This window comes from Phyllostomus discolor, chromosome 1 (assembly GCF_004126475.2).
Source record: "Phyllostomus discolor isolate MPI-MPIP mPhyDis1 chromosome 1, mPhyDis1.pri.v3, whole genome shotgun sequence".
Lineage (NCBI taxonomy): Eukaryota > Metazoa > Chordata > Mammalia > Chiroptera > Phyllostomidae > Phyllostomus > Phyllostomus discolor.
The window spans coordinates 155119434-155132440 of record NC_040903.2 but is presented as its reverse complement, the minus strand read 5'-3'; the positions used below and the strand labels follow the sequence as shown (position 1 = coordinate 155132440).

The 13007-nt window shown below is 57.8% G+C and overlaps 1 protein-coding gene across 1 annotated transcript; it reads right to left on the bottom strand.

Moving 5' to 3' along the window:
* Positions 1–446: 446 nt before the first annotated feature.
* ITPKA (inositol-trisphosphate 3-kinase A) lies at positions 447–9937 on the bottom strand. Its single transcript, XM_028507056.2, has 7 exons — positions 8503–9937; positions 2488–2584; positions 2165–2381; positions 1847–2051; positions 1531–1632; positions 1169–1240; positions 447–1053 (listed from the first exon to the last, which is right to left on the bottom strand). The coding sequence occupies exons 1-7, from the start codon at positions 8989–8991 to the stop codon at positions 850–852; spliced, it is 1386 nt and encodes a 461-aa protein (XP_028362857.1). The 5' UTR covers positions 8992–9937; the 3' UTR covers positions 447–849.
* Positions 9938–13007: the final 3070 nt, after the last annotated feature.

The following is a 13007-nucleotide window of genomic DNA, read 5'->3' as shown; positions in this document are numbered from 1 at the left end:
TGCACTCCTCCCTTGGTTTCTAGGTGGCTTGTTATTCCAGTAGCCTCTCCCCTGCCACCCCCGCCCCAGTTTTGCTGCATGCCTGGGCCTGTCTCAGGGCTGGCCCGCAGCACTGGACTTTCCATCCTGGAAACCAGACCCAGGCCTCCTGGGGAAGAGCCTGGCCACTCCCAGACTTTGAACTTTGGGATGAGAACAGAGGCCAACCCCCCCACCCCCTCCCTCAGGTGTGGGTGGTGAGTTGAGATTGCCTCCTGCAGGGGGCCTTGGCTGGATTGCCCTTCCCCTGTGAGCATCTTTTATCCCGGCAGCCTGTAACCCTACAGATGCCTCTAATAAAGAGGCTTGTCATATCGTCCTGTAATCTGAGTGGACATAAGGGATGCCTGGGAATTGAGAAAGAGGGGGCCAGAGGAGGGAGGAGATGAGGTCTGAGCTGCCAAAGCTGGTGTTTGTGAGCTTTATTGAGAAGGGGGGTCCATCGTAGTGTGGGAGTTCAGATCAATAGATCTAATGCTTGCAAAATAAAATTAATTTTCTGGCCTCTCTGGAGAAGCATAGAGCCCCTCAGAAGAGCTGGGATGAGGAAGAAGCCCGTTGTCAGAGCCTGCATCCCACCCCCACCCTCTCGCATAAATTAGTGTCATCGGCTCTGGGACCACTTGGGTTTGTATGGGGAACAGCCTTGGTGCCTACAGTGCGTCCCATAGTGTCTGGCACCTGGCCCTACAGGAACCTGTGAACCGCCCCAGCCTCTGGGTTTCAGTCTCTCCCCGGCATGCACGGCGGGGACAAAGACGCAGGTCCATCTGCCAGACCAGCGGTCTGTGCGGGGACAGGGGCCTAGCCTCATCTCTCGGCCAGGCTGGCCAGGATGCCAATGAGATTGTCCAGCCCCAGCAAATAGCCGTCCTCGCGGTTGCCCTCCTCCCAGGGCCTTCGATGGTCCAGCGTCTCGCCGTCCGGCAGGGGCGTGGTCTTGCCGAAGTCGATGAGCCACACGCCGGCGCGATGGCAGTGATCGTGCACGAAGAGCAGTGAGCTGCCGATCACCTGCAGAGCCCGAGAAGATCAGGCCACAGCCCTTTCCCCGGGGAAAGTGCCGCCGCGCTTTTCCGCTTTTCCGGTGTAGCCCTCACGGACCGCAGACGGGAACTTGACCTCTTACCTCGTGTCTCCTGAAGAACTCAGAGACCTCCAGGGTGTCCCGGATCTGCTGCAGGCGATTCAGATACCTCCTCTGGAGAGGGTAGGGTAGGAGAGGAGGGCAAATGAACTCAACACCACCTGAGCTTCTGCTAACATTAGGGGCCAAGATGCATGCTTGGCTTGGTAAACACCAGTGGAGGAAAACACAGACCCTCAAGTGGCGCGTGGAACAGAAGGGGAGGAGCGTAAAAACAATTACAACACAACGCGATAAAATGCTACGATAGGGTCACAGAGGTGAGAGCAATAGACAGGTTGGCTTGGGGCGCCCCTGGGTCTCAGGCTCCCCGATAGCTCGGGGTTCCAGGATCTGGCGCTCACCAGCACTTCCGCATCCCCTTGCACGAACTCCTCAAAGACCCGAATCACCTGCTCCCGGCTTCGCGTGGTCTTGAAGTCGGTGCTGCAGGATCCGTCTGCTTTCTTAAGGAGGTGGGACAGGAGGTGTCAGGGGCCCTTACCCGACAGGGGGGAGAGGATCAGTTAGAGCAACCTCCCTAGACATTGGAAGCCAGGGACTGAGAGGCGGCCGCCAAAGGGCGCTTACTCCGGGAAGTTGGGGGCCACCTTGGAAGTCAGACTCCGAGGGGTGGGGCCGGGGCAGAAGGAGGGCGGGGCTGTGCAGGGGCCGGCGCACCTTTATACCCTCGATGCGGAAGCCGAGCGTGGTGCTGGAGCTGATGCCTTCTCGCCACTGCATGTAGCGCGGCTTGGTGACCGCGCGCTGCGCGTGCTCTTCCTCAGTGGGCGCCGCGGGGTCCACGGCCAGCATCTTCTTGTACATATCCTTCCTCAACTTGGGCCGCTCTCGGGCTTTGGCCAGCTCCTCTTCCAGGTAAGTCCTAAGGAGGCGCAGGCAGCGGTGGGACATGAGCGGACTCACACCGGACCAGGCGGGGCACGGCCCTGGACCCCCGCCCGCTGGTCCCTGCACGGCCTGGCAGGGCACACGTACCTGATGCCCATCTTGCAGTCAAGCACGCAGGGGCCATCGAAGCCGTGGAGCAGGTCCTGCAACTGCAGGTAGCTCTCGCCGTCGCGCTCCACCACGCCGTGGAAGGCGGGCACGCAACCGCGCAGCGAGTCGGCCATCAGCCGCGCTAAGCAGTAACGCTCCTGTTCCGAGCTGCGCTTCAGGATCAGCCCGCTGGTGCCCGCCGCCTTGAAACTCCCTGTAGACCCGGGCACTAGTTAGCTCTGCCTACTCCCCCCCCCCGCCCCCCCCACCACCCCGTCCCTGGGGAACACACCCTCCCCACCCGCCCCTGCCTTGCTCACCCGTATGCCCAGCCAGCTGCACCCAGGCATAACGCTTCTTGAAAGGGCTCATGACCGGCAGATTCACCATGGTCCGGATCTTCTGCCAGTGGCTTTTCTGAAAGCAACACGGTCCGGGGCTCCTTGTCCGGCGTCTGGGCAGTGCATGAGCCCTCCCTCCTCTGGAACAGGGGCTCGGCCCGCCCTGCCCCACCGCAAGCAGCTAGGGTCTTATGATTCGTTCATTTGCTCACTCAGAAAAGTTTATTGTGAGCCTGTGTGGTGGACCCTGAGATGCACATGGTGGTGACAGATATCTAGCTCCTCGAAAGTGCCGTGGACTTAGCATCAGAAGGCTCAAAACCTGCGTGGACAGGTAACTAAGCTGTTCTGTCGAGGTTTTAGAACTTTTGTGAGTGTGAGAATCACCTGATGGTCACCCTTGTTAAAAATGCAGATTCTTGGGTTTACCACAGGGAAATTCTGAGTAGGTCTGGGGTAGGACCAAAAATTTGCATTTCTACCGATGCCTCAGGATATTTTGGGGCCTGAGAAACATGCCTCTGTGCATCCGTTTCTTCATCTGTAAAACGGGGAAATAACCGCTTTCACTGGGCTGTTGTGAGTAATGAATGAGGCGTGAATGTGTGACAGACTTTCTGTCCTCCAACCTCATTTCTTGTCACAAAGTAGAAGCTGGACAAATCTGGATTGCTGATTCATTCCCTTTGGGACCATAGGTTCCTCTCATATAGGGAGACAGACAATCACAGAAGCAAACCTTTACAAAGGCCCAGGGAAGGGGGGCCAGGTGCCTGGCAGTGTCCAAAGAAAGACAGACTTGGGTTTCCCAAAGTTGTCTGCTATCCCTGGATGCCATGTCACCCCTCACCAGTTGGCAAGACCCAGGACACTCTTGGTCCTAATCTGGACCTAGAAACCTGAGCTTTGCAAATGGGAGGCAGAGCCCACAGAGTCTGTCATCTTAGATCAAACTGGGAGGGAAATGTAGATTTTGGCATACCTCTGGCCTCCACCTCATCCCGAAAGCATCTCATATTCTGAACCTTTCCTCTTCCCACCCCAAAGCCATCATTCCTATGTCTACAGGTTTGACATGCACAGGTTTGCTCATCCAAACCCTGTGTTTGCTGCCTCCTCCCAGGGGTGCCTGCTTTTAGAGGAGTTACACATATGTGCCCCCCACAGGGCTGGAACCCCGGAATCCAGCCTCCCTGACCAGAGGGAGTTCTAAGAAGAAGAGGGAGAACTGGGGCAGTGGCTTAAGCAGGGTAAGGCTGCTGACCTCAAGCCCTTTCATGTATGGATGAAATGGGAGGTAATGAGACGGGAGTTAGTGACAGAGCACTGGACGGGGAGTCAAGAGTTGGTTCCAGGCCTGGCTCTGTCATGTTCTAGGCAAGTGAGTCCAAGCAAGAATTTCATCTGTGTAAGCCTGTTTCTTCTGTGAAGGCATAGCTGCTGCCATAACACAAGCCACCATTTACTGGCCGCCTACTGCCTGCCAGGCACTTTTCAACCTCCATGAGACAGCAGCGCTCCTGCTTTCCTGCCGCAGCCCCTATATGGTATGCTGGGGTGTGATCACGTGTCCAATCTCCAGGGATCTAGGGGTGTAGCCAGAAGCAGCCCACTCTTTCAAAACTCCTTTTTTTGCTCTTTAAATACATACAAGGCTTGCATTATGCTGCATAAACCCAAGTTTTATTATGAAACTCTCCCACCTCCAAAACTTCAAATAAAATTCTGGGAAGATGTATGTGCCATGTGTATTCAGCAGCACCACCTATACCCTCCTCTCCCACTCTCAGTTTGAGAGTGATGATAATGAAGCACATAGTCAGTAAGTGCAGGAGGGGGTGGCATTGTTGCTATTTTACACAAAGAAATTAAGGCGCAGGGGAGTCAGCATGCCCCCACTTCCTGCCTCCAGCCTCCCAGTCCCTGGTTTGAGCCATCTACCAGGCCAATCCCCTTCCTATGTTCCGATTGCCCTGGCAGGTTCTAGAGTCCATGCTACCACCCTGATTCCTTCTGGGGGGTCAAAGGGACCCCACCATGAGAAAGAGCTCTGTACTAGGTGAAGCAATACACAGCCACAAAGTAGTGTGTTTTGATCTCTCGGAAACACTGGGATGCCTGGGAACCCACCCCCCTGTTGGCTTGACACCTTTGCCTTCATCCAAGGGAATGGGTTTAACGGTGAGGTTCAGGCAGCTTGAGGGGCCTACTGGCAGAATGTGGGGGAGAGTGGGACCAGAATGGAGTTAATCAGAGGGTATACCTATTTCTGTAGCCACCCCAGTGGAAGAGAGAATCAGCTTTGTGTCAAGTGAGATGAAGGAACTACATCATCCTTTCTTCTGGGATCATGTGGGAGTTGTGAGTGAGGATGGAAGGTGGAGGGTGGGTCTGGTAGAAGAGGGTTTAGCACCAGCAGTCCTGGACTACAGCCACATGATTGATGTGTGATAACACAGCATCAGCTTGCTTCCAAAAACGATGTAAAAAGGGGTCATCCCCTCCCCTCTCCTCCCCTCCCCAGTTTCAAGAGGATCATGTCAGCTGAGAGCAGCAAAGACTACCTACGGGCGGGCCGGGTCCAGCCATGCAGGCTATGGAGGGCTTTCATACCCATCATGTCAGCTGAGCCATCCCAGCCACCTCCTGAGGTTGCTCTGACAGGGTTCCGCAGCCTGGCCAGTAATGGTTGTGGTCACACATGGAAGGGGTTAGTGCAAGTGTCATGCAACTCACTGCCCCCTTCCCTCTCCGGGAGCCACCTCCTTCAGAGGACATAATGCATACAAAGAGGCATATCTCCAGAAAGAGTCCTGCAGAAACATTCTTGGCGGGTGGGTGATGATTTGAGTACATGAAAACAGCAGGGAAGATAATTTTTGAGCAGGTAAGGCCTTTATTGCGTGGATATCAGAAAGATTTATTGTGTTACAAAGGGAGATCTACCGGAAAAGAGGGCCAAAGCCCCATTCTCTGGCCTAGGCTACTCCCCACAGAAGTCTGGGAAGCCAACTCACAGCCGGAGGCCAGCAGAGCTTCTTTGGGCAAAAAGCCCAGAAGAGCTGACCTGTGTGTCTTTAATGAAGTCACAAGAGGACCCTCTGATAATTACTCACCCTTCGGGTTGGACAAGGAACATCTCTCTCTGGACAAGGCTTGGCTAGACACTAGCTTCTCCCTCGCCTGTATCCAAGCTCCGTTTGAAGCCCCGAGGACTCCTGCTTCTCTATCACACTGGACACTCAGTGTATCTTCGGCCAGAATGGACCCTTTCCTCTGCCTCCGGTACCCATGCCGCTACTTCTGGACTCCCACTCCCTCCCTCCCTCCAGCCATCCAATCACTGGCCGAAGCTCTCTACCAGCCCCACACCCTCCCCACGTTCCCATTGCCTATCAAACTAGTACTCCCTGTGGTGGTGGTGAAAGCAATCAGTTTAAATTTATAAAATCATTTGCACTAAGGTATAAGTGACCCACGACTTCACCCTCCCAGGGGCATTTACTTTTAAAAAGGAAGTCAGTTAACCTAAATTGTGCTCTATAATTAGTGAAAAGTGAAGTATGGGAGTTCTGGGTCCAGGACAGGGTGGCATCCAAGTCTCCTTACCCTTCCTGGAGCACTGAGAGAAGAGAACCAAATGAACAGGAGCCAACACCCTCTCTTCCGCCACAGCAACTCCCCAACATTGTTTTAAGATGCAGGCAAGGCCTACGAACACAGTCATGACAGCTGCCCTTGGAGAAAGCCCCTTTCCCCACCCCAACTTCCGCCGGGCTGGGTTTCCCTGCCCACGACTTTTCCCTGTATTATAAAGAAGGGTCCAGGGAGGGAGGCAGGCTGTCCAGCCCCAACTACCCTATGGGGAGCCCAGCTTCAGGCTCTGGGCAGGCTGTTCTCAGCCCCTAGGAGAAGGAAAAGGACATGTGTGCCTGGCAGAAGCAAGGTTGAGCCTTCCCAGGCTTCCTTCTGCTCTGGCTATTCCCGTTGTCTGCCCAGGTCCGAGTGGAAGGGCCTGGCGACCCGGTGCTGCCGCAGTACCCTTCTCCCAGGTGCATCCTTAACGGTCGGCCAGCCCACGGGCTCTGCTTCCTGCCTGGGGAAGCCCTAAAGGCAGCCTGGGCGGGCGCGCTGTGCCGCTCCCGGACCGGCCGAGAGGCAAAGTCCGCGCCAGGCCCTTCCACGAGGACGCAGGTGGCCTCTGTCAACAGCTTCTGGCTTATCGGCCGCCGCCGTGGCTGTTTGCCTTAGGGGAGGCCCTGGCGGGCTGGGGGTTGGGAAGGCCTGAGAGGCACAGCCTTGGAGCTGGAAGGGCCTTCAAGCAGCCATCTGCTCCAGCTCCTGGCCGTGCCGGGACGGCGAGGCCCAGGGTGGGAGAGGCCGGCCAAAGACGCCTAGCTCACAGCTGCGACCGGTCCCTGGAGCCCTGGAGCGTTGACCCCAGTCGGGCCGCCTACGTAGCACACAGCCTTGGGCCGCGGGACCTCCTTCGCCCACGGGCTTTAGAGGGAATGGGGGGGGGGGATTCGCGGGGGGGAGGCTGCCCTCGTGGCGCCCTTCCTCCCGCGCCCGCCTCTCAGCTGTCAGAGATTTGAGCGGGGGAGCCGTGGACTGCTCCGGATTTTCCGAAGAGGCAAGGAGGGAGGAGTCCTCTCACTGCCCCACATTCCACTTCCTCGGAAACCCCTAGGCGGCACCGCCTCACTGCATGGGTCAGGGTTGCACTGGGAAGGGTCGTGGGTCAGGGGCACCCTGACTCCGCGGAGAAGAGCGAGGGACGCCCGCACCCTACACCTGGGGGCGGGGTGTGTTCCTATTCTGTGAGACTTTCCTCTTTCCTCCTGTGTCACAAACCATACCGCCCTCTAGGTAATGTAGTTAAGTCTCAGGGGGTAACCAAGACGGGTCCACTGCGAGTCGCCTCAGTGTCTCCCCGCCTTGTCCAATCGCAGCGTGCGGCGCAGCGTGCGGCGCAGCCTGGGCTCCCCAGGCCCGGGCCGCGCCCCAGTGCTCTCCCCGCAGCTCTGGCGCGCCTCCGCGGTTCTCACCGCCCTTCTGGGAAGGCCGGGAGCCACCCGAGCCTGCGGGGCGCCCTTCGTCTCTCCCTCAGCTCTAGGGACACTTGCATAACGTGGATCTAGAGCAACTCCTTCCTACTGATCGTGAGGAGTTATGGAAAGTATTTGGCCTTCGTTTAAACTAGGGGCCCAGGACGGCTATGCTGCGCGCGGCACAGCCCGAAGGGGCAGGCACAGGTAATGTCTTCAAGGGAACCCTGGCCTGGATTTTCGAGGGTCGATTCAGGCCTCTGACACCAGAGGTGTAGACTAATAGGTTGATCACGCCCTTTCAGCCTCAGTTTACCCTCCCCCAGCCAAAATTAGGAGCAGTAAAGAGGGGAGGAAGGCGGTCCCCTCCCAGCCAGAGCTCCCAGCCCTGCGCCCCTCCCTTCCCCACGTCCACGCCTCGTGCGGGCGCGGGGAGCAGACGGCGGCGGCGGTTCCCGAGCAGAGACTAGAGCGCCGCTCCACTCCCACTCAGGAGAGGGAAACCGTGGCAACGGCGGGGGTGGGGCCGCGGCGCGGGAGAGGGGGCGGCAAGATTGGGAGACTCGTTCGCCCCTCTCTTCCCGAGAGTTCTCGGGGCAAGGCCAACCCCTACCAACCCTTAAGCCCCACCTCGCAGCCGGCAGGTCACGATTCCGCTCCCCACCCCACCCGGTCCCCGTGACTTGTCGCAGACTCCTCCTCACTCGCCTTCTTAGACGCCCCTGGGCCCGGGTCGCGACCCTCCAGTGGAACCAGGGTGAAAACTGCCAAGGAAAGAGATCAGATCCGACTGGCGCCTCGCTGCGGCCCCTGAGCCCCCTGGGCAGCGAGAGTCGGACCCTCAGCGAGGGAACTTGGGAAGGAGTCGGACCTCAGAGAGCTAGGATCTGGGTCCCCAGAGAGCAGCCCCCGCGCCCGGGGCTGGCTCCGCCCTCGCGGCCCCTACCTGACCCACGACTTCGCCGGCTTCCAGCTGCACGTTGCCGCGGCTCCGGCTCTCGCTGTCGCTCAGCAGATCGTCCTCCGAGTCCTCGGGCAGCGACGAGGAGCCAGTGGAGGAGAGGGACGAGGTGGAGAGGCGGCGCGGCTGCTGCAGGTGCGACGAGCCCACGGCCGGGAGCCTGCCACCCTCTGGCTCCGGCGGCCCGGGACTGGCCGGGGGTACGTCCGGCTCCTCGGCTGTCACTGTCAGCTGCGGGATCACCGGCGCAGGGGAAGCCCGCGGAAGCCCGTTGGGGACCTGTCCCCCACGCCGCTTGGCCCCACGAGCCCGGGGCTCCGCTGCTGCAGCGGCTGCAGCGACCGCGGCGCAGCGCGCCTCGAAGAGCAGGCGCAGCTCCCCGACACTACGGCGCGGGGCCCGCTCCAGCCCGGGGCTGCAGGGCCCCGCGCCTCCAGGACGCGCCATGCCCGTCGGGCCCCCGGGCAGGGTCATTTCCCGGCCCAAGAGCCGCAGCGGAGCCCACCAGCCCGCGACGCGTTGGGGACTGGAGGCGCTCGGCGCCCCCGGCTCGAGACTGCCCCGAGGCGGAGCCTGCGCCGCTGCCCGCCCGCGCCCCGCCTCGGCCGCGCCCCCCGCCCACCTCTTTCACTTTCAGAGAAAGCGCGGGCCTGCCAGGGCCCTCGCCCGGCGGGGAAGGCTCCCAGTGGCTGCTTCTGCTGTTGGGGAAGCTCGGACGTCTCGGACACAAAAAAAAATCAGGGCCTGGCCCTCGCAGCCTCTTTGTGCCCACCCTCGAGGAGACGGGAGGGGCCGCTGCACCTCCGGGTCCTACTGCCTTCCCAGGTTTCTGGCTTCGGGCTGACAAGGAGTCCTCCCGGCGGCTCCACGGTCCCTGACCCTGCAAGGGAGGAGCTAGTCCTTCTGTTGTTCCCCCACCCAGTCCCTAGGGTTGCTTCCCGCGTTCCATCCATCCTGGTCTCCCGGGCTTCTCTCTGCCCCGTGCCCCTTCAGCACAAAGTTCAAGGCCATCGACTTTCCGAAGGAGCCTTAGGACGTTCGCCCAAGTGGGGACAATGTCACGGGAACAGCTGAGATTTCTCTCCTCAAATCCCCCACTTCCCCGCGGGCAGAACAAGGCCGGGGCGGGGCCTTGATACCTCCGTGTGTCTTGGCATAGTCCTGGGCAGCATACCTGGCTGCTGGCTGGTGGCGTCTGAATCCCGCTTCCCCTTTTCCTTTCGTGGTTTGAGGCTTGGAGTCTGCTGGGTTGCTGTGAGCAAGTCATTTCATCTCCTTGAACTGCTGAGTCTCCTCCGCAAGGTTGTTGTCCATTTCACAGGATTGCTGTGAGAATAAAACAAAATGAAAGATATGAAATCTCTAAAAGTTAGAATAGTTTTAGCGTGGGTGGTAGAAACAGCCAAGCTCAGGTTCACCACACTCTCAGTGTGATGAGGAAAACCTCACCTGGCCCGCAGTGTTGGCGCTGTGGGGCTGGGAAGAGACTGCAGATGCTGGTGAAATGTTTCATGTGCTGCAACGTGCTAATCAGTAGCCTCACTGTGGTGGGTCTTTGGCCACTTCACATGTTAGTGGTCAGCTGAACTGCAAGGCTGCTTTGAGTAGAATTTAGTATTGCACAGAATTTCCCATCTTCCCTCAAATGCCACAAGCCAGGATCCCTTAGCAGGTGCCTGCCTGGAGTCTAGGGATTGCTGCGCCTTGTGGGGAGTGTCCCAGGAGGACTGCCTCTGCTGCTGAGGGCCCGGAGAAGGAGCTCTTGGTTCCTCATTACCCTTAGCCAGGATCCAAGAAGGGCCCTGGAGGAGAGAAAAGGAGGGTTCAGAAACAGAACTGAAAACTTAGCCAAGGAATAAAGGAGAAGATCCTGCAGGAAATTGAAGAGAGAATGGGAGGGGAAGGAAGGAGGAGGAACTGAAGAAATGGAGTGAGAGAAAGAAGGAAATTGCAGGGGTGTGAGTCCTCCGTGGAGAACCTGGGAAAGCACATGGCTGCCTCCTCAGAAGCACGGAGGTCTGGAGGAGCCCAGGTGCCTGTGTGAGCAGGATGCTCTGGAACTTGAAGGCCCAGAAACACTCATGTCTCCTGCACGCACTTCTCTCCCTCCTTTGGAGCTACCCTAGTCTGTGGGGGAGCCGGAAAGGCGCTGCTCTCAGAGGGGGACTGGGGACAAACCCACATGGGGAGAGTCAGGAAGGACCTGGCCCGTGTGCCTGAATGGGCCATCTGTTGTTGCTTCGGGGAGACTTGAAGTCCTCTCCAGAGAGAGCAGAGCCTGTGTGTGTGTGTGTGTGTGTGTGTGTATTGGGAGGGAGCGGAGGAGGGTGGCAAGAAGTGTTTCTTTATACCAGGTGATAAAGGGTCTCATTCTAATCAGCAACTCCCAGACACGCTCCGTGGGGCTTGGTATCCTGCAAGTGACTTTCTAACTCCAAGACTCCAGTATTCTGTAACAATGCCTGTGATTCATTCAGATGCTCACAGTGCAAACAAACTTCCATCGAGCAGCTGTTATGGACTAGGCACTGTACTAGGTAAAAGGAATACAGGAATGGGTAGCTCCTATGAGGACCCCCTCCTTACTGGGAGTGATGGTATATCATTTTACATTGTCTTCTGAAGGAAAGAAACCAGAAAGGGGCCCAACCAGGAAACAAGCTGCAAGATGCCAAATGGCTGCGTTTACTGTTTCCAAGGGACTATCAGTGAGACCTTGGTCTTTCAGCTGCATCATGCAAACAGTTTCCCACCCCTGGCCAGTCAGATGCCCTTCTCTGCTGAGAGCATACTAGAGAGGGTGCTGGATGGTCGGCCAGAGCCAGGGTAAGGACAAGGAAGACCTGAAGATCTTTCTCTTGAGAAAAGGGAATGAATGGCTGTCAACATGACAACACCAGACCCTTTGCCTCTGGGTTTCTCCTCCCTGCCATGCCAGCCATTTCTGGCCCCATCTCTGGCCCCATAATTGGGGCTTCGTGGGAATATTCTAGAATTAGGTGCTAGAATAGTTTAGCAGGGCGAGATCTAGCTGCCTTCACTGACCCTCCACTGTCTGCATTACTCCCGTCTGAAACGAACAGGTGCCACCACACCGGTGTGTGCACAGTAAGATCATTTCTCTCCTGACACAGTTCATGAACAAGGTTTCCCATCCTTTCCAGGAGCCGGTGTTCCTGTGGTCTCCTCCCTCCTGTCTCTTTTCTGAACTCAGAACTCGCAGGATCTCTCCTAGTGGCCAAGTGGAGAGAGCATCTGGGGTCAGGGATGTGGCCAATGGCGTCTGTCAAGGCAACTGCTCTAAGGCCCCGAGAGCGGTCGCCTTTGCCTCTCAGGCTCCCCGATCTTGTAACCGCGGGGTGTGGGCACAGCCCCTAATTCCATTTGCGATGGTTCTGCCTGCCAGCATGACCTCCATCCCGGTGCGCGGTGACTGAGTCCATGGAGCGTCCGGTCAGCAGCGGGGGTTCCCTGAGCCAGCTGCGACTGAAAAGCTGGGCCTCTGCTACCTACGCTGGGATGTCACCGGCACTCCCGCCCAGTCCGATCTACGCCCAGAGACGCTGGTGCGCCCGTGTGGGCAGCGGCTGTCGGACCCCAGGGGGACGAACAGAAGTGGAGGTTCTTGGCTCCTCTGCACGTCGGGGCTACGGCACACCAGCCCGGGTAGCCGGCCGGCCGCTTGCATCTACAGCAGCCGCGTTTCTCGCAGCCTGAGGTCAAACACTGAAGACGCGAAGCCTGGCCTTCAGCTGCGGGTATCGCAGTTGCCACCAGGTCTCGCTCTAGCATGCGCTGCGGGCTGGGGGCAAAATGGGAGGAAAAAGGTACGGCCAAATGCCTCGAACATGGCGCCTGCTGCTGGACGTCCACTTGCACTCCCCATATTCCCCTGCCCACCACCACGTTTATCGGGCCTTAACTAAGTGCCAGGCAGCGCTGGGTGCTGGGGCTTATGGAGATTCATGCTGCAATACTAGTAGCTTCCAGGCTGTGGGTGGAGACTCAAATAAGAGTACAGCATGGCAAGGGCCACGGTAGGGAAAACCAGCGGGGGGTGCTTCCAAACCGGAGCCAGAGGGAGAGATCAGGGAAGGCTTCCCGGCGGAGGTGACCTTTCGGCTGAGCGCTGAAGAGTGAAGAGTTTGCCAGGGAAAATCAATGGAGATAGATCAGTGCATTCTAGGTGGGGTGAATGTGCATGTGACCACAAGATACAGTATCTGCCCATGATTAGCAAAGCAGGGCCAGACAGCTACAAGAGAACACATTTTTAAGAATTTGGTATTGGAGCATTTAAGATCTTGCTTCCAGCAACTGTAATCAATTTTGGCTCAAATAAACTTTTTTTTAAAGATTTTGTTTGTTTATTTTTAGAGAGGGAAGGGAGGGAGAGAGAGAGAAACATCAATGTGTGGTTGCTGGGGGCCGTGGCCTGCAACCCAGGCATGTACCCTGACTGGGAATTGAACCTGTGATGCTTTGGTTTG